The sequence below is a fragment of the Eulemur rufifrons genome, chromosome 7, assembly GCF_041146395.1.
Source record: "Eulemur rufifrons isolate Redbay chromosome 7, OSU_ERuf_1, whole genome shotgun sequence".
In the NCBI taxonomy this organism is placed as follows: domain Eukaryota; kingdom Metazoa; phylum Chordata; class Mammalia; order Primates; family Lemuridae; genus Eulemur; species Eulemur rufifrons.
The window spans coordinates 266,323,909-266,346,045 of NC_090989.1; the positions used below are offsets into that span (position 1 = coordinate 266,323,909).

At 35.4% G+C, this 22,137-nt stretch overlaps 1 protein-coding gene across 2 annotated transcripts in view; it reads right to left on the reverse strand.

Moving 5' to 3' along the window:
* Positions 1–6,770: 6,770 nt before the first annotated feature.
* Positions 6,771–22,137, reverse strand: part of PTBP3 (polypyrimidine tract binding protein 3) — an 89,709-nt gene continuing 74,342 nt past the window's right edge. For both annotated transcript variants that reach the window (XM_069474557.1, XM_069474558.1), the window contains 7 exons: positions 18,433–18,510; positions 15,173–15,312; positions 14,883–14,916; positions 12,090–12,182; positions 11,090–11,306; positions 7,190–7,267; positions 6,771–7,042 (listed from right to left, as the gene is read on the reverse strand). In XM_069474557.1, the coding sequence (XP_069330658.1) occupies positions 6,910–7,042; positions 7,190–7,267; positions 11,090–11,306; positions 12,090–12,182; positions 14,883–14,916; positions 15,173–15,312; positions 18,433–18,510 (773 nt within the window). In that variant the 3' untranslated portion in view covers positions 6,771–6,909. The remainder of the gene's footprint in view (positions 7,043–7,189; positions 7,268–11,089; positions 11,307–12,089; positions 12,183–14,882; positions 14,917–15,172; positions 15,313–18,432; positions 18,511–22,137) is intronic.

Consider the following 22,137-nt stretch of genomic DNA (forward strand, 5'->3'; position numbering starts at 1 on the left):
GCCTGTAGTTCCAGCTACTCAAGAGGCTGAGGCAGGAGGATGGCTTGAGCACAGGAGTTTAAGTTTGAAGTGAGCTATATGACGCCACTGCACTCTAGCCTGGGCCACACAGTGAGATCGTCTCCCCCACCCAGAAAAAAAAAAAAAAAGACAAAATGAGATCATATAGGCAGGCCTTAATACAATTAATGGCTGACATCCTTATAAGCAGAGATTAGGACTCAGACACACTAAATGCTTGTGAAGGCACAGGGAGAAGACAACCACCTATAAATCAAGGAAAAACACTGGAAAAAAATCAACACTGCTGACACCTTGATCTTGAACTCTAGCCTCTAGATCTGTGAGAAAATAGATTTATTCTTTAAGCCGCCCAGTCTATGGTACTTTGTTATGGCAGCCCTAGCAAACCAGTGCAAACAGTAACTACATTCTTAAGAGTTAGTTTTTAGTTTAAATTTCTTAGAAGTAGGAAGGCATTTTTACCTTCAGCAGAAACACTCCCACCACTTAGTCAATGTCTTTAAGTTGGTTTTGCTATTTTTCAGAAGCATCCTAATACCGTGTACAGATGTCTTCAAGATCTTAGAACTGCAACACCTGGGTGCAATAGAGTGCACTGGATCTAGACAAAGAGACCTGGGTTTTAGTCCAGACTCTGCAATTAATTGGAAATTGCACTAGGTAGTCTCTTAGGTTCCTTTATGCTCAAAATTGTATGACTTTTAATGACAGTTTTAAGCTCTTCCTGTGTAAATAAACAATTAGGTCAATCAAGATTATAAAAGCCTCATTTGGCCATATGGTTTTATCTTTTCCTGATAAAAATGCCCCCTTTGCTTAAAGATTTTTTATTTATCTAGTGGCATTTACAGAGACAATAGATTTTACAGGTAAGCCAGCAAAGATCTGTAGTGATTACTTAATTTTCCATTCTGTTAGTTTGTTTTCTACTTTTAATCATGTGAATGCTTATATGTATAAATTTATGGAGTACAAATGTGATTTTGTTAAATGCATAAATTGCATAGTGGTGAATTTGTGGCCTTTAGGATATCCATCACCTGAATAACATACATTCTAATTCTATTGAGCAAATTAAAAATAAGTTCCCACTTTTCTAGTCTATTAAAAATAAATCCACACTTCTGGGAGATTAACATAAATATGACTACTTAGACTCCTGCAATCCAACAATTTTTTAAAGGACTGAGAAGTAAAACATTTGTCCACAGAAAAGCAATATATAATTAGCTGGCATTTGTGTGTTACTCTTTAATTAAAAAGATACAAACTCGGTTTGAGATCACACCTCATGTCGCAATGTATATGTACACTAATCCCACTGAGAAGCCACATACGGAAATAAACTGGAAAAAGTGTTCCAACTCTAGTTTGGTTTTGTACATGTGGGAGTAGAGAAAGAGAAAAAGAGCAAGTGTGAGCAAGCATGCTAACACGTACTTGCACTAATGCCATAGAAGCAGCAGCATTATAGGAAAATTAGAAAAGCATTCTGATCCTCAAAATGAGAATCATTCCTACATTAAAAGAGAGGTAGTTAATAGATTTAGGGTTTTTTTTTTCTTCTGAAGGCTGTTTGAATATGTGCTTCCTATTCTCTAACTATGACACATTTAGATGGATGGCTATAAAAAAGAAAATAAAATATGATATCATTAGAATTACAGGTAAGACAAGGGGAAACCCAAAGTACAGACAAGAACACAGAAAAATTTTAAGAGAGTACAGATGTCATGACATTTATTAAAAGGCATGCTACAATGCTATACTTGATAGGAAAAGAGATTAGAGATATTAATAGCAAATATACAAACTGAACAAAAATGGAATATACTGTAGTGTACAGAAGCTTGAATTAACCATGCACTACGCATTTAGAAAACGTTTTTTAATATTTCATCTTCTCTTTGCATTTATAACATAATTCACTTCAAAAATCACAGAATCCTTTTCTTCCAATGCCACAAACTCTGTTACAAATGAAAGCTGGTAATGCTGCTTATCAAAATATACAAGACAATTGCTGCTTTATATAAAACCACTTTATATGTTAACTTGTTCCCCAAAACCTTTTTTTCTTTTTGGCCTAGTTAAAAAAAATGTTGTTACAAATATTTACAGCATTTTCTTCTGTTAGATGAACATTCTTATAAACTGAAAAAAGGAATTTTATGAACAGACCACATAAAACACGAGACAATGTCAAAGGCTCCTAGCTGTGCTATTTTTTTTTTCTTAAATACAGTACTGAAAATGCCCATCAAACCCTTGTCATCCTAATCCATTCTGTTCACATTTAAACTCCCATTTTCTCTAAGTAGTCTATTCACCAATAAGAAGTAGAAAGTAAAGGCGCTCTGCACTGGGTCTTCTTTCAGAAAGGAGCTTGGGGAATACGCTTCACAGAGAAGAGTTAAAACTAGAACAGTCAGTCTTTGGTCAGAGCAATGAGGTGACATTTTAATGCAAAACTGCTTGGTCAGCAATCTTTATAATGTACTTTCTGGATAACTGGATATACTGGATGAATTTTTTAAAAGATCAGGGTAACAATGATAAGGGGAAAAAAGGCCAGAGTATGATTTTCTTTTAATGGCATCAAAAAATAGCTATTTAAATATGTGTCATTACAACTACTACATAGATCCAAGAACTGAAAATAATACAATAAAAAAAAATCTGTTGACAGTGCTGATTTAAGCTTGCCACAAGGAGCTTTCAATCACGACTATTATTACAAAGGTTACTAGACCAGACAAATATCCCCGTTCTCTGGAACATATGCCTCAGGTTATAAAAAACAAGGTAACTACCACACAGATTTAGAGCAGCTCTGTTCTTGGACCTGCACGATGCTCTATAATGAATATTATGTGATAAAGGCAAAAGTGTAACTGAGACTTCATTTTTACAGTTACATTTCTTTGCTTGTATAAATAGTTTATGGGACAACATTCTTTTAAAACTGTATAGTACATATTTCCTGAAAACCAGAATACTGATACTACCTTAGTCTCAAATAGGAAGAAAAGATTAAGACTACTTGAAGAAGGCACATAAACTTTGGTCCTGTTTTTTCTCCCTCTATAAAACCCCCCAAACTAAGATTTTAATAATTTTCTATTTTTTAAACCATATACAACTGTTAGAATTTGCTCTGAAAAAAGACTGCAAATAGTCTTGTAGATAACAATAAAACTCTTTTAAAAGACAGCTGAGTTATGTTTTTAAATATTGTGCAATCTAAGTTGTATTTCTTTTAGCACAATAATAGAATATTTTAAGTCTGGCAGTTTTGTTCTTGTTTAACAACAGATGAAGACAAAGGAAAGACTAAGAAAAATGCTCTACGCGTAGTCATGCTGTCTCTTTTTGGTTTTAAAAATAGCAGTACACATTAGGTTTTCTAAGAGATAGGTGACAGTTGGCAAACTTAGGTTTTTAAGTGACTCACTGGGGGGAAAAGACATGTACTTTTGAGTTTGTCTTTTTTGTGTCTAAAAATATTTAGTGGGAACAGAAGAGAAAATGCATGATGATATACTCGATATATAAACATTGCTGAACAGAGACATTCATAAGAGCTACTTAAAAACTAAAGTAGAATCTGTGACAGTCATAGTAGGTGGAGCCAAAGAAGGCCTTGCTCCCATAGTGAATTAGGCAGGCAGAAATTGTGTCTTTAAATAAATTGTAAGTCCTGCACTTCCAACAGTCAATCAGAAACATTACTTTAAATAACTGATTAAAATATTTAGTCTTAAAGAATTTATGGCATTTTATAAGAGCTACTGGGTCATTTTTCTATTTGTATCTTACACAAAACACATTTTACTTCTATGCAAGTTATTCAGATCTCAATGTAAAATATTTTGGCATAGATTGTTTGCTACTATTAAATATGTACTGCTATTTTTTGAAGTCCTGAATATATATACTTTGTGTAAAAGTTAAGACAACTTGAAAGTGGTAAGACAATACTCTTTAAAATAAAGTAAATAAACTTAAAAATAGGATACTATGATAGATCAACAACAAAAATAAACTGCTTAGAAGATACTGAATAAATGCATGCCAAAACAAAAATACGCAGATCTAGTTTTTCCACCACCCTGATATTTTAAAATCTTTTTACAAACACTATGCCAACACAAATACTGTAGATCTCTATAATTCAAACAGCAAATAGCTCGATATGGACAACACCCATGTGTTACAGCTAATTTTAAACACAAACTGATGGTTTCAACATGCTATTTTAAAACAAAAACATCTCATTTTTCCAAATCTTAGTTTGGTTAATTTTCTGTCAATAAATTAAAATGTATGTAATGTGCACATGTATATACAACTTCAGAAGAGTGTATGTATGTATAAACACTTATCTCTACACACACACGCACAAACACACACACACCCCTACACAAATCCCTGAAAAGGATTCAAATGTTCTCTCTCTCAGATTTAAAGGCCATTCCCTACTTCAAAATTACATTCAACACCATTATGATCTCCCTTCTGCTATTAGTAACTTTTGCTATACTTATACTGAATGTTATACGAATCAAGAATAAATTACACAGTAATTCCTAACTCAAAGCAAATGAAATAATCCAATTTAACATGTCACTGAAAATTACAGTGCCCATGTGGAAGAAAAAAGAGCAAATTTTGGGAGTTTTCTCAAGAAATTTTTTTTCTCCTCCCCCCAGTGTCTAGATAAAAATATACTTCATAAGTAAAAACAAACGAACAAAAACCTACAATTACATACATGATTACAGCTACTTATTCAACCAATACTAAACAGATTCATTTGAAAGGTTTTAACTTAGTATCCTACTTCCTATTCTACCAACTATGTGTTGCTCGGTGTTGAGTGAATTCTGCTTTTTAATACCTCTTGCAGTCTCTATTTTTTGTAAAATTTCTTTTGTAACAACCTCCCTATGTTCAAATTAATGGCTGGAATATAAAAAAGAGACCAAGATATTCCTTTTTCTTTTCTTTTTTTTTTTTTTTTTTTTAAGAGACAGCATCTATGTTGCCCAGGATGGAATGCAGTGACTATTTATGGGTGTGCTCACACTACAGCCTCAAACTCCTGGGCTCAAGCAATCCTCCTGCCTCAGCCTCCTGAGTAGCTGAGGGCCACAGGCACATGCCAAGACACCTGGCAAGACTTTCTTTTAAAAATTGAGATGAGTCACTTTGAGAATCTGCAATGTATAAAAGGGGTGGACAAAAATGACCCTTTTGACAAATTCTGCTTTAAAAAATTTGCTCAAGCACTGAAGGTATAATTAACAAAAGCAAAGTTTACATTTTACAATCACTGAAACAACATTAAAATGTATTCATACATTCAACCAAAAAGAGAGAGAGGGGCAGAATATAAAAAATAACCCACCTTCTCATACTCCAAATATGCGAACACTCAGTTATGAAGTTACATTAACAAAGAAAAGCAAGTTCTCACTTGAGTACTGAGAAAAACCAAGTAATCCTGAGATAAATTCTGATGGGCGATAAAGACAAAACCGAGATTGCATTCTATAGCCCCAAAGTGGTAAGCAATTACTGGCAATAACTGCTATCAGTCACAATGTAAAGAGGCCTACAGGTGTGCACTGAGTTATTCCCCAAACCATTCACCCTTCCCCACCCCGTCTCTGCACCAAAGCACCAAAAATTTGAATATAAACTATTACTTATTGAAAACCACTTAAAATTGCAATGAAAAACATTTTTAAATATTTACCAAAACAGGGAAAGAAAAAAAATGCTCACCAAGCCCACAATATAGCTTTCGAGATATTTAGATAAAACTCTAACCTATTGTATATTAAGCACATAATAAGGCACATAATAAGAAATTAAGTAAATACACAGTAATTCTGAATAAGTATTAGAGATTATAGTGGTACAAAAAACCCTTGAGATTAATTTTTTTTCTAAAAGAAGACCTTACCAAAAATAACTTTTAAAAAATCTGTCAAACCATATGATAGACCTGAATATTTTCCTTAAGACTGTAAACTTTTTTTCTGAAAACAATTATAAAAAAGTAGTTTATATGTAGGATTATTTTTCTTTTAAAATTTTCCAAGATCATATTACTTGACAAATAATTGTTATTTTGAAATTTAAAACACGATTTTCCCTAATATAATTATAAATTATTCTGACATCTTAATAGATTCTAGTTGGATTCCACTTAATTTCCCTGGGGACGGTTGAGACCACTTCATTTTCCCAAATAGTCTTGAAAAGTTAAAGATAGGCATTATTCAAAGCAGTGCCTTACAGTGAAAAAAATAATCATTGCAAGAAAACACGTAGGTTTGTAAATCTGCTTCCAATACAACTTAAATGGCAAATAATTTATAAGTGAACATAATTTCCTACAGGGGTCAAACTTCTGAATCATAAGGTTAAAAACTTTGTTGTGATTTAATTACTTACATTGAATAATTTTAAAAGTCCGTATGTTCAAATTTTTCAAAGTACAAAGGGAGTTTAGAAATGTTGTATAAGGCTGATCTGGACCCAAACTAAAAGAAAGTTCATTCTCTTGAAATCTAATTTAATATGGGGAATTAAATTATTGAAAAATATTTTTTCCTGATTTTTTTTTTTCCTGAAGGTTATTTTCATAGAGACCATGGTACAAAGAAAAAACAAACCCTTGCTCACATACTTGCAGGGGGCAAAATAGAAAAAAAGAACATCCTTTGTTTTTTTTTTTTTTAAATATACTTGAATATCAAATTCAGAAAGTTATTTTTGTGAAAGAGGCAGAATTGGTCTTGAGCTGCTTCAGTCTATGTCTGAAGGTTTTACTGCAATTATGGTCCAGTTTTAGGAGAAAATTTCACAGAAAAGTCAGATTGTAGATTTTGAGAAAGAAACTCTGAGGTGGTGATTTTCTCCAAGATCATGGTTATGAAGCTCAATGAGGGCCTGGATTGCTTCTTCCACAGATCCCAATTGAATGAGTGCCATTTTGCGATCTTTCCTGAAAATGGAATAAGGAAAAAAAAATATTTCAAATTAATTTTGCTTCCAAACTCCTTCCCCCACCAAAAGACTTTACTGAACTATCTTAAAAATCTGCATACCATATTAAATAATGTTAAAGTATTTCCCGAAAGCAAGGACTTACTGAAAGAATTTAAAAGCCTTCACTGAACATCCAGCATCTATGAAAAGGTTCTTCAGATCATCCACTGTAACAGAAGGGCTGTGGAAACATCACAGAGAGTCAGCTACCTGAACCCCAATCCTCAAATGAAACAAAGATTAACTCCTGCAATCAAATCTCTAGAATATTTTTTATTTCAGACAGAATTATAAGCCATATAACAAAGACATGATTTGCAAATGCCCTGAACGATGTCCAAAACTGACACATATATGTCCTCAAAGCAATGGAATTGTGTCTCAATATCTGCAGAAGACACAGGCAGGTATATAAAAGGCAAGAAAATCTTTCTATATTTATTCTTTCAAAGTGATTATCAGTCATACCACTGGCTTCAGTAATTAACTCTAGTACTTTTAAAGTACTTTCCTAGCTCTGATTTATCTGCTGTAGTCCAGAGTTCTATAATACATTTTCAACTGCTTTCAGGGTGATTCTGAATGTGGGTTATGTAGTAGCCAGGCTCTAAAATGGTCCCCAATTACGGCTGCCTCCTAATAGTCACATCCTTGGGTATTCTCCTCCCATACTAAATAGAGACATTCTCTGTAACACTTAGGATATTGTAGAAATGACAACATGTGACTTCTGAAGCTGAGAGAGATTATAGTTTCTATGTCTTCTCCTGAATCATTAGCTTTGGAAGAAGCCAGTTCCCATTTCATGAGGACACTATGGAGAAGTCCTCATGGCGAGGAACTGAGACCTTCTGTCAACAGACAGGTGCATGACTGACCCACTTTGGAAGTGGATTCTCTAGCTCCAGTTAGAGCCTTCAGAAGACAACATCCTTGTCTAGCATCTTGACTGTAACCTTATGAGATTCTCAGTCAAAACTACCCACCCCAGCTAAGCCGCTTCTAGATTCCTGACTCACAGAAACAGTATGAGATAATAAACATTTACTACTGAGTTAACCTGTTAAATTTTGGGGTGATCTGTAAATGCAGTGGTAGATAATTAACATAGTGGTCTATCACATGAGAGTCAACTACCTACAAGTAGATTCATCTTCTCATGACTGCTAGCAAGGATGAGTAATGGTATAGTAGGGCAATCATTGGCTCTGTAGGGAGACAGATACAAGTTCACATTCTATTCCTCACTGGCTTGGTATATTACTTTGAGTAAATTATTTAACCTGACTCTCAATTACATTGGTAAAATGAAAATAATGACCTTACTTCAAAAGCTATTATGGATAAACTGACAAAGAACATGGAATAGTGGTTACCAGGAGCTGGGAGTTAGGGGAAATGGGGAATTAATTGCTTAATGGGTACAGAGTTTCAGTCTGGCATGACGAAAACATTAGGCAGATGGAGAAAGGTAATGGTTGCACAATAATGTGAACATACTTAATGTGAATGTACACTGCATTGCACACTTAAAAATGGTTAAAATGGTAAATTATGTATAATTTATCACAATTAAAAAAAAAAAGGTTATGGAAATTAAGTTGGGCAACATGTATAAAGCACCAGCATAATGCCTAGAACTTGGAAGATAGTTCAAAAATATTAATGTCCTTTCTTCTTTTTCCTATACATCCTATGTAGGTTGGAGCAACTGGCGACCAGCTCCTGAGTGCTGTATTTACTTAAGAAGCTAACTATAACAGGGGCCTGCCTCAATATCTAATTGTTTCCCACATACCCTATTCCATAGTGATGAGTTGCTAAATTTCTAGATCTATGTAATCTACATTTTTTCTTTTTTGTTTCTTTTGAGACAAGGTCTCACACTGTCACCTAGGCTGGAGTGCAATGACCCAATCATAGCTCACTGTAACCTGGAATTCCTGGGCTCAAGTGATCCTCCTGCCTCAGCCTCCCCAGTAGCTGGGACTATAGGCATACATCACCATGCCTGGCTAATTTTCCCATTTTTTGTAGAAACAGGGTCTCGCTATTGCCCAGGCTAGCCTTGAACTCCTGGCCTCAAGTCATCCTCCTGCTTAGGCCTCCCAAAGTGCTCGGATTACAGGCATGAGCCACTACATCTGGCCTACATTTTTTAAGTGACTCTTGCTATTTCCTAGCTGGCATGAGGTTTGATGCACTGCCAAATTCAGATTCAAGGTTTCTCCATGTAGCCTAACTGGAGACCTGCAGGGAGGCTTGGCATTCAACTTACTAGGAGTAATTTTTTCTATTCATATTCAGCTCCTATTCTCATTTTCAATAATGTTCCTGAACTTTACCTTTCTCTCCTTTCAGTCTTTACATTTTTAAACACACCCTACCCCCCACAGCTTTTATCTCTCTTTTCCAAAGCTTACCCTTACATGTATTGGCTTAAATTATTCAAAATTGCCATTTTTGTAGATCAAGGACTTCAAGAATTAGAACAGGGATTGTCAGATATTTTCTGCGAAGGGTCAGATAGTAAATAGCTTAGGCTCTCTGAGCCATAGTCTCTGCCACAACTCTTCAGCTTTGCTGTTGTAGCTAAGAAGCAGACACAAGCAATATCTAAATGAATGAGTGTAGCTTCTATAAGAATTTTATTTATGAAAGGTGAAATTTTAAATAATTTTCTTAAATCACAAAATATTTTTCTTCCATTTTAAAAAGTAAAAATCGTTCTTTTTTAGCACATGGGCCACACAAAAGCAGCTATAGGCTATAGTTTGTCAATCCCTGGGTTAGAAGATAACTTAAGGCCAGGCGTGGTGGCTCATGCCTGTAATCCTAGCACTCTGGGAGGCTGAGGCGGGAGGATCATTTAAGCTCAGGAGTTCGAGACCAGCCTGAGCCAAGAGTGAGGCCCCATCTCTACTAAAATAATAGAAAGAAATTACCTGGACAACTAAAAGTATATATAGAAAAAAATTAGCCGGGCATGGTGGCATATGCCTGTAGTCCCAGCTACTAGGGAGACTGAGACAGAAGGACTGCTTAAGCCCAGGAGTTTGAGGTTGCTGTGAGCTAGGCTGATGCCACAGCACTCTAGCCCAGGCAACAGAGTGAGACTCTGTCTCAAAAAAAAAAAAAAAAGAAGATAACTTAAGGAACATATCCAATGCAACACTGGTTAATAAAGAGACCTGTTAGTGGTCACAGGAAAATAACTTAGCTTTTAAGTATTTAACATATATAGGGCTCTGCAGCTTGTAGATAAAAAGTACAAAATTTATTTTTACCAAATTCTTAGATACATAAATTATTTGATTTTGCAGGCAGGCAAGGTGGCTCACGCCTGTAATCCTAGCACTCTGGGAGGCTGAGGCAGGAGGATCATTTAAGCTCAGGAGTTCGAGACCAGCCTGAGCCAAGAGTGAGGCCCCGTCTTCACTTAAAATAGAAAAAGGTATGGTGGTATGTGCCTGTAGTTCCAGCTACTTGGGAGGGTGAGGTGGGAGGATCGCTTGAGTCCAGGAGATTGAGGTTACTGTGAGCTAGGCTGACGCCATGGCACTCTAGCCCGGGCAACAGAGCGAGACTGTCTCAAAAGAAAAAAAAAAAAAAAGATTTTGCCATATTGATTACATAACAGTCATCACTTCTAAGGGATGGACAAATATGTATCAATACTTCTGCATACACTTATTTTTATGACCTTTTATAATTGAAAGGTAACTACAGTTCCTAATTCTCTATTTGGAAAGAAAATTTTAAAACACCAATATCTTTCAATTTTAGAGTACATGATCAGAATTATAACCTTCTAAAGGCATGATAACAAATTTATCTTACAAGAAATTGTTGACCAGTACAACTACTAAGTTGGAATAATCTCAGTTTTTCCTCTCCCAAATCACATACTGTATATTATTAGTCATCTATTCCACAATTATACAGGAAAAATACAAAGCAAAAAAAGATTATCTCAATAAATAATAACTCATTTGGTACATACGGAATGTTGGAAAGATGCAAAGTGGCTGATGGTGGAAAGATATTCTGGAAGTTTTTAGAGCCAGGCTTTTTAAAGCGATGCAAAGGACTGTTGCTGAAATCCTTAGTCAGACCTTGGTCTTCTTGTCCCTCTCGAGGAAGCTGCACTGCTTGATGTTTAGACAGTGTAGCACGAAGCACTTTTCCATAAAGTCTCTGACCACTTAGATGGTTCATTGCTAGTGTATGGGAAGAAAAGAAGGAAATTTTGAGTATTAAGAAAGATTCTCAGAAATATCTGTCTAAATGATCATAAATTATTTTTATTTAGTCACTTAAAAATGTATTGTCAGTTTGAGAGTTAGAAGGGTTTCAAAATCCAAAAACTCTTAGAGAAACATACTAAATGACTTCATTTTACTATAATGGCAGTGATTAAAAAAAAACAACCAATAACCAACCAACCAAATAAAAAATAACTATTTTCTGAGCAGAGACTTATGAAGTTCCAGAGTGCCTGGAATATAGTAAGTGCCCATAAAATGGTTGTTGAATACATTAGTTTTATTTCAAAGAAAGCATTTTTGTAAGAAATCTGAGTAGTAGTATTTTAATACCCCATATAACAGTGAGGCCATGGAATGACACTTTCTTGCACCATCATTACAAGCTCTGGCCAGATTTTTAAGCCACTCAACAGTTCTAGAAAACTTAATTTGGAAGAAAAAGAAACAAACAAAATGAAACAAAACAAGTCATGTTTATTAGTTTAAACTTAATGGAAAAATCCTAGAGTCAAAGTTCTAACTATCAACAATATGTTCAGGTAGATACATGAACTACAGACTTAAAGAGTAATGAACAGTTTTTAATCTTAAAATACAAGCAGGTGCAAATAATAATGAAAAGTTACCTCAAGGAGGTAGTCTTGTAAAATTATGTTTCTATTAGCTACATGTTTATTTTGAGGGAAAATTCACATACAGAAGGGGCAGGTTATCATTATTATTAATCATTAGTACCTAGTTGAGCCTGATTTGCATCTGCCATCTGAACCAAGGCATTTTCTTTCTTATTAAACATAATCTTCACTCGATGAACATCACCATACACTCCTAAGTAAAACAAAACAAAACGCTATTTTTAATGCCTGATTGTGTAGTTTAATTAATTTTACTAATATATTTAAAGAAGGCTTCTTTTTTCATACTGTATACTCTCACTTGGCAATTTTATACATAGACTCTCAGATTTTTCTCTCTTCCAAGCTCCAGATCTATTCATCCATTCACCCCTTTTCACTCAGACATCCCCATAAACGCTTTAAAGTTAGTATGTCCCAAACTCTTGATTCATCCCTCCTTTCCTTTGTGTGCTTCCAGTGTTCACTAACTCTGTGGACAAATAATAGTTACTCCAGTCAGACACCTGGGAGTCATCTTTTGACTTTTTCCTTTCCTTAAACCCTTATACCCACCCACTCAATCACCAGTGCCTATTGATTTCTACGGCTTAAGTACTCTCAGGTTTGTCGACTTCTCCCTGTCCTCACTACCATCAAAGCTATCATCACCATTTCACACCAGAACTATCACAACTTAATTGATCCCAACTAATCTCATTATACTCAATTTTTCTATACTACTGTTCCCCAAAGTGGGTCCCACATCATCCCAGAGGACAGGCAAAATGATTCACTGGGGTGTGGGAAGAAAATAATTGAACTCTTATTTGTACTGATCTGTTTATGTAAACCAATATGAAAAAACTACATTTTATGAATTTTTAACATATAGATAAAATTATAGGCAGGAGATTCTACAATGTGAATGGTAGTCTCTTATTTTTTTCATTCAGTATATTATAATATATTGCAGTTTATGTGCTACAGAGTATCATTAATATTATAAAAATAAGGTCTTTCAATAGCTGCATCATTACCATACTTTGTAATGCAATGACAGAATGACTATGAAAATCTTCAAGGCACACAAAGGAATGCCAGTTATCTTGTGGGCAAGACACCTAAGGGCAAATGAACCTAGAGATGAATGGCAGTTTTAAAAATTTAAACAAAAAACCATGCATTGGCTAGAAAATCATATGAAAAATGTCTTATTTACACATGATTTTAGTACTGAAAATTACATAAGTGCATCAGTAACAAAAACTTTTGGTCAAGCACAGTGGCTTATGCCTATAATCCCAGCACTTTGGGAGGCCAAGGTGGGAGGATCACTTCAGCCCCGGAGTTTGAGACCAGCCTGAGCAATATAGCAAGATTCTGTCTCTACAAAAAAAATTAAAAAATAAAAAATCAGCCAGGCATGGCGGTGCACCTATAGTCCTAGCTATCTGGGAAAGTGGAGAATGGCTTGAGTTCAGGAGTTCAAGGTTACAGTGAGCTATACTGGGCCACTGCACTCTAGTCTGGGCAACAGAGCTAAATTATAATTTAAAAATTAAAAGAAAAAAAAACTTTTATAGTGACTGCAAATGAACATGAGGGATTTCTTTGGAGTGACAGAAATTTTCTAAAATTGGACCATGGACTGCAAAACTGTGTAAATTTATTAAAAATCATTGAGTTGTATACCTAAGGCAGGTAAATTGTATGGTTGTACATTAAACTTCAAAAATGCTATTTAAGAAAACCTATTACCACTCAAATAATTTGGAAACAAGTTTCTATCTTATAAAAAAAATCTTACAAATGAAGAGTACCAGTGAGTTTTAACCCCATTTGTTAAGCATATTCAAATATAGTTTTCAAGATCCACTAACTTACCAGGAATAATGGAACTTTTTAAGATAAAGAACAATAAAAAATAGTGGATTTGATGAAGAAATTAATAAAATAATTAATTAAGTAAAGCAGTAATGAAACACTTTCATTTAGATCGAATATCTTTATGATCCATATTTTTCTGTTATGACAATTAAGATCAAGACCTGAAATAATCAGCCCTTGGAATACCGAGTCAAAATGAAAAACGGAGACTTTTAAAAACATAATAAAGCACATTAAATCATATTTCTCACTAAATATTAATAGCTCTTATGCAAAAATAAAAACTGTCATTAATGAAAATCTTTAAAATATTAAATACTGCTTATTTCACTACTCTATTTCTATGCTTGTGTACGTAGTATGCCATATATAAAAGTATAGTAAAAGATGTATGTAATTTATAAATAATTATGTATAAATTAGGAATGCATGCTAATTTTATTTTTTAACTAAGAGGGGAATACCCTTAGAAAGTTTGGATATGATTTTAAAAAATCTCATTATGCCACTCTCTTGCCTTATAACTATTCAATGGCTTCCCATTGTTCCTAGATTAAAACCAAGCTCCTTAATATGGCTTACGAGGCTCTTCATGACCTTACTCCTCATGCATCTGTCCAGCTTCACCATGTCCTTCTCTTATACTCTCTGTTGGGCTTCCTTTACTTCCGTGTACCAGGATCTCTCTCTCTCTCTCTCTGCCAGTAACTGTGAAAAGACATTTGCCCTCCCTTTCTGCCTAGCTGACTCTTACTCCTTTGTCACAGGTCAGCTTATCCGTCATTTCTATGAGTCCCTCAGCTAGATTGGTGTCCCTGGTTTACACTCCCTTTACAACCTTTATTTCTCCTATTCTAAAACATTATTGTATTATAATACCTTACTAAGTCTTATTCATTGCTCTATTCTCAGTGTCAAACACACTATTTGGCACATAAAGGTAATCCCTAAATATTACTAAATAAATGAAATGTGCTCAATTCGTATCTACAGACAATATTAAAAACACCAAAAATGAACTTACCAAATAGGATAAAAAGCCCATGTGGTGTAATAAGCTGTGTGAAAAGAATAACACAAAATATAAGTGACTAAATAATTTAAGTAAAAATTTAAAATCAGTTCATTTATGTCATAAAAGTTGATTTTTGTTTAAAGCATGGTTTTATATACTTCTTCTATATATACCAGTGATGAATTTTAATAAAAATCCTTAAAACAAACTCAAGCATTTTAATTTGAATACACCCTAGATCAGAAGCTACCATAACTCCCCCCAAAAAAGCTATTTACAAACAGTACTTTTCAACTCACGTCAGGATTGAGATTGGTGACAAGTAGAACAGAATTTCCTGGTATACCACTAGCCCCAGGAATGGCCATCCTTCCAGTGACAGCAGAGGAGGTGATTGTGAGAGGACCAAGAGCTCCAGGAACAGCTGGAACTGACAGACCTTTTAAAAAATATCAAAAGTATTTCATATTCTGGTTATCTGAAGAATTGTAACACTTGATATAATTTAAGCAAATGAATGAAGACAAAATAAAAAATATAGAAAGAAAATGTGTCAAGGCTAACATAAAAATATCGAAGGTCAGTTTTCTGCCCTACAGAGTCTGTCTGGAAGCAAAGTTCCTCACTTGTTGACATTATTATAACAGTATTCTATTATTCACACTGTACTCTGCAGAGAAGCTGAACTCATTGCTCTTAAAGCTATTAGGCTTTTTTCAGAGGGTCTATCAACCACAAGCACCCTCTGTTTTTTGAAATGGATATATTCTAGCACCTTTCTATCAAGTGGATATAATTTTCATATTGACTTATACCATAAAATCAGATATACATTTTTTAAAAGTCCTTCAGCAGAAGTCAAAACATGCATGTTATGTAGTGCTAGATAACATTCTACATGGGAAAAATATTTTATAAAATGCTATTAAACATAATTATGAACAAAACAGATTTATAGAATTCAATATTCTTTCATAGCAGAAATTTTCAGAGCTCTCTACTTCTCTGACACTACGGAACTACTGAAAGCTCAATAATATCAGAATATTGACACTATACCTAAAACAGCACAGTTTCCCACTATTTATTTGTATTCTCAGCTTTAAAATTAACTAAGGTAAAAATCTCTAGTTTATGTAAAATGAACTAATTCTTTAATTTATTGGTTTTTTAAGCTCAAAATTCTTTTTTTTTTTTTTTGAGACAGAGTCTCACTCTGTTGCCCAGGCTAGAGTGAGTGCCGTGGCGTCCGCCTAGCTCACAGCAACCTCAAACTCCTGAGCTCAAGCGATCCTCCTGTCTCAGCCTCCCAAGAAGCTGGGACTACAGGCATGCACCACCATGCCCAGCTAATTTTTTCTATATATATTTTTAGCTGTCCATATAATTTCTTTCTATTTTTAGTAGAGATGGGGTCTTGCTCTTGCTCAGGCTGGTCTCGAACTCCTGAGCTCAAATGATCCGCCCACCTCGGCCTCCCAGAGTGCTAGGATTACAGGCGTGAGCCACCGCGCCTGGCCCAAAATTCTTTATAATAGTCTGGCCACTTTACCACATATCATGTAATTAAATTTCAATATATAAATTGCAATATATTTTATTTTCAGCCTATTTTTTTTTTAAGAGACATGATCTTGCTACGTCACCCAGGCTTAAGTGCAGTGGCACAATCATAACTCACTGTAGCCCCAAACTCCTGGGCTCAAGCGATCCTTCTGCTTCAGCCTGCCAAGTAGCTGGAACTACAGGTGAGCACCACCACACTTGGCTAATTTTTATTTTTTTTGTAGAGACAGGGTACTCAGCTGGGTGTGGTGGCTTATGCCTGTAATCCCAGCACTCTGGGAGGCTGAGGCAGGAGGATCACTTAAGCTCTGGAGTTCAAGACCAGCCTGAGCAAGAGTGAGACCCCGTCTCTACTAAAAATAGAAAAATTAACCTGGTGTGGTGGCGCATGCTTGTAGTGCCAGCTACTTGGGAGGCTGAGGCAGGAGGACTGCTTGAGCCCGGGAGTTTGACATTGCTGTGAGCTAGGCTGATGCCACGGCACACTAGCTCAGGCAACAGAGTGAAACTCCATCTCAAAAAAAAAAAAAAAAAAAGAGACAGGGCACTCACTATTTTGCTCAAGCTGGTTTCAAATTCCTGGCCTCAAGCAGCCCTTCTTCCTTAGCCTCCCAAAGAGATGGGATTATAGGTGTGACTTACAATCAGCCTATCTTGCTTGACAATCTAAGGTCATTACCATCATTGTCCACACTGCTGAATTTTAAAATTGTGCAGACTACATTCTCAGACTACATGAATTCTATTCCATGAAATCAACATCTAATAGTCCTTTACATGACCTCTTTCCATGCCCCTCCAATCCAACCCTGCAACTTCTGCAAAACTTTTGCTATTATTTGTAGACCTGTTATATATGGGCTAAGAGTACAGCTTAGCTACATTGTGGAGTGTGTGTGTATCCTCTACTAGACTTACGTGTCTTATCAAGTCAGGAGCCCTCTTTTTTTACTTCCAAATGTCCACCAATTAAACTTTGGAGAGCTTCAAATAAATAAAGAAAACCTACTATGTTTCTAACAAAAAAGGTAGAATATTCACTTAATCAAACCTATGTTAGGATATATTAAAAACAACCAAAATACTAAAACTTAAATCTGCAACCCTCATATCACTCTTTCCTTTTTAGTTAGCTCCATCCTCTCCACTGAAAAGAGAGTAGTTAAAATTCCCAGAATTAAAGGTTAGGATGTAAAGATTATTGCCAGAAAGGAGCCAGTTGAAATTTTAAAATATAGTTACATTCATGAATCAGCTGGAAGCTGGAAATGTAGTATGTAGCTTAATACTCTGCTATTCCCCTAATTACCAACCTCAGTGTCCCCAGGCACCAGAGAGAAAACCATAACGTAATTTTTCTTCTCCTTAAATTATGATTAAATTCACCTTGTTTACTATTTGGAAAAGGATGAGTGAGAGTCATTATCAAAGTATTAATCAACTCCTATCTCTTAATTACCTTCATTTGCTAAAGAAAAAAAAATATTCCCTGAAATAAATAGCATGCATACTCTTCTATGGTAATCTTTTGAGCCCATGATGACAAAAGATTTTCTAAAGAAGTTGAACAGTTATTTACTGACTGTATACTATGCGTTGAGTGCTGTCAAAGGCACCGAAGCCACAAAGACAAGACAGGTCTGTTCAACACATAATTGATAAACTTAGTAAAGACAGAAGCAGCTCATATATTTTATGTAATTGAAAAGGCAAATCTAAGGTTATTTTATGTAGATAACCTACAGTTATTTGTGCCAATGCTAAGTATAAATGGTGGAGGATATATAACGGAATTATTGCAGTTAAGAATAGAACCAGAGAGAATTATTTGTAAATACAAGGAAGCTGTGTGTCATGAATCATTTCTATGGCTGATAAGCATAATGCTTGCAATGTAAATCCTTTCAATATGAAAACATTCTTCACCTTGGTGAGTTCCTAGAAAATATAGAACTTAATTAAAAGATCATTTCAAATTCAACTTAAGAGTCACCTGTAGCTTGAGGAAATCCAATGGCTGGGGCAAATCCAGCAGCCCCTGCATATGGTGAAGAAATTATACCTGGTGCACCTAATGGGGAAAAGAAGATAAATAAATATACTACCTTCTATGATTATCAAAGCAATATAAAATGGCTATATGAGAGTATATTACAAATAAAGAGATTCTATTACAGAGTAAAGATTTGTTCAGCAGGTGATCTTTAATGTATAAGCAAAAAACCTCTGCCACTTCCAGAGGCTAACACCTTTCAACTGAGTTCAGGGATCAAGAGGACAGTATTTAGTTTTATACTAGACTAAGATTCTTGCCCTTATTTAGAGCATTATTTCTACATGAAAAACCATCAATTGCTTATGAAATCTTTTTAAATCATACTGTATCTATGGGGTACCATGCTGATTAAAAAAATGAGATAAAATCCTTGCCTTTGAGAGGCTTACAAACTAAAAGTATGAATTATTGGAGATTCATATGCTGAAGGCTAATGGTATAAATTCAAATGTATATTACAAGTGGTCTAAGAAGAAAGGATTACAGAGGATTCACTCTGACTGGTTTGGAGAAGTTTTCTCTGAAGGTAAAACTTGAGCTAGACATTATATAATTGAAAAGCACAGTATTTAGTATGCACCAAATGCTAAACAAATGCTGGGTCTTCTTCCTTTTCCTTTAAGAAACCTGGTGACTGTGTAGCATCAACAAAAAGAAGAGTTAGTTCCAATGGAGGAGTCAGTTTTAGTAGAAAAATGATTAATTTGGTTTGAGGCATGTCAAATTTGAGGTAATAAATGGAAATGCCCACAAGTGGAAATAGGGGACCCAACTCAGAATTATTGTAAGTAAATACATAGATTTGTAAATCATCGATACAGAAATAAATGTGAGAAGACATACAAATGAGAGCTCCACTAAAAAGGGCACATGATAAGAAATGAAGTGAGCTACAGAGAGAGCCTGGGGGTATTAGTGCGCTTAAGCAGTAGAAGGAAAAGGAATATGCTACAGAAAACCAAAAGAGGAGAGCCTTAGAAATGGAGGAAAAGGTGTATTATAGTACCTTAGAATCTAGAGGAATAGAGTTTCAAAAGGGAAATGGGGAGGACCTTCAATACAGGTCACAGAGAATGAGAAATGAAAAAGGTATACAATAGCTTTAGAGAAATAGTGAGAAGTCAGATCGCAAGTCAAGGGAGGCATTTTTTTTTTTTTTTTGAGACAGAGTCTGGCTCTCTTGCCTGGGCTAGAGTGCCGTGGCATCAGCCTAGCTCACAGCAACCTCAAACTCCTGGGCTCAAGCAATCCTACTGCCTCAGCCTCTCGAGTAGCTGGGACTACAGGCATATGCCGCCATGCCCGGCTAATTTTTTCTATGTATATTTTTAGTTGTCCAGATAATTTCTTTCTATTTTTAGTAGAGACGGAGTCTCGCTCTTGCTCAGGCTGGTCTTGAACTCGTGACCTCGAGCGATCCTCCCGCCTTGGCCTCCCAGAGTGCTAGGATTACAGGCGGGAGCCACCTCGCCTGGCTGCTTTTCTTTTTTTAATAAGGAGATGAGCATTATTTATAGGAAGAAATATGTAGGGTATACTTTCCAGAGGAGCTAAAGGCTCATATAATTTTATTTTCTTCATTAAAGAGAATTATTTAACATAATTTAATATGTAACTCTAATTTATTATAATAATTCAAGAAAGTATAGTCATAAGAGACTGTAAGGATACAACTAATGAGAAAATTAACAGTAAGTGAAGATACAAAAAATGAGAATAGCTGACAGAATAATTGATGAAATAGGAAGGGAGAGCGAAATCCATTCAACAAATATATGCCAAAAGCATATCACAGACTAAGCATTCTTCTAGTGAGGAATCACTGAACAAAACAAGCTAGGATCTCTGTTCTTGCTAAACTTATATTCACGTAGGCTCACGATCACAGGTTAAATGACTCATTTTTACAAAAGAAAGAACTATATTTAGGCAAAAAGGAAGAGTTAACAAAGAGGCTTCAAGACAGATACCAGTAATTATGAAATTTCCACTAGAAAGTCTAAATGTAAACATAAGGAGATATGGTAGAGGTTATATTATTGTTGCCCAATATTCACTTGCCCCTTCCATATAACTCTGGCTAGTTGTGTGACCTGTAGTACTTTCTGTGGGAGAAGCATTCATTTCTATGCAATCAAACTGGGCTTGATCACATCACATGTTTTTGCCAAGGAATAAAGACAGAAATTGCATTCACCACTTCTACACAGAAGTTTTAAGAGGCATTATGGGTTTACACTCGCTTGCTTATTCTTTACTCTCTGTCACAAGAATGCCACGTTACAAAGAGGAGTGATATCTTCACCCTGGACCCAGAAGCAAATTACTGACTTGGGGGAAAGAGAGGCAGCAGTTTGTAAACACAGTAAAGTGGCTAATACAGATGGCTATTGGGGGTAGGGGGAGTGAGGCAGAACATTAGCAGTAGGTTTTAGAGAAAAAAGGAAAAATTTTGAGATAACCATCACAGAACATTCAATAGAGATAAATATAAGAACTGGGAAACAATTATCAAAGCCAAATTTTAAATAATTGTTTCCCTGTAAAATATGGTTAACATTTGTTAAAATTTGACAAAAGAATCATTTTTAAAGTTTCTATAAATCTATCCTCCCCAAATGAGCAGAAACATTTTAGCAAAGTAACCTCTTAGACAATGGATTACCATCTTTACTTTAAGAAGTCATTACCCAAACCTTTGAGAAAAAAGTTGAAGATTTGAATGGCTAAGAATAGATATTTCACATTCGAAAAAGGTACCACCATGGTAGCAATCAAGGCAATACAAATTAATACATGAGAACATTTTTACTTATGAAATCAGTTTATCACAGTATCATTTGTAATCGCAAAATCCTAGAGAAACAAACTTAATGTCCAAATCAGAGAATAACTGACATAAACCAACTTACTGCAGAAAATGCCTGATGAATGAGTATAAAGATTTTCTTTAAGAAATCAGAACAGTTAGGCCTGAGGCAAATCCTGGATGTTTCCCAAGGTGAGGGAAGTCAACAGGATACTCTCACTGCATTAACCTAGTAGCGTAAGTCTATAACCTACCATATCTATCCATTCCTCTCACCTTCAGAAGACTATGAAGAAAGTTTCCCCTCCCCACCACAAGTGTTTGTTCACTATGTGTAAATATTTTGCTTTATTTATTTATTTTTTGACACAGAGTCTTGCTTTGTCATCCTGGGTAGAGTGCCATGGCAGCTCACTGCAGCTTCAAACTCTGGGCTCAAGCCATCCTCCTGCCTCAGCCTCTTGAGTAGCTGGGACTACAGGTAGGAGCCACCATGCCCAGCTACTTTTTCTATTTTTTAATTTTTCATAAAGGTGGGTCTTGCTATGGTATGGTACTCAGGCTGGTCTCAAACTCCTGGGCTCAAGCAATCCTCCCATCTTGGTCTCCCCAAAGTGCTAGGATTATAGGCGTGAGCCACTGCACCTAGCCAAAAATTTTTATGTTTCGTATTTGTTACCGGCTCCTAACTTAATATGTCTTGAATTGGCAGAGCCAAAGGTTTTTATCATTACCATTTCAATAACAGGTGATAGAAATTGGGGCTTTTGCTAAAACTTAGCTATCAAATGCAGACTTGTACTTAGAAATTGGGGCTTTTGCTAAAACTTAGC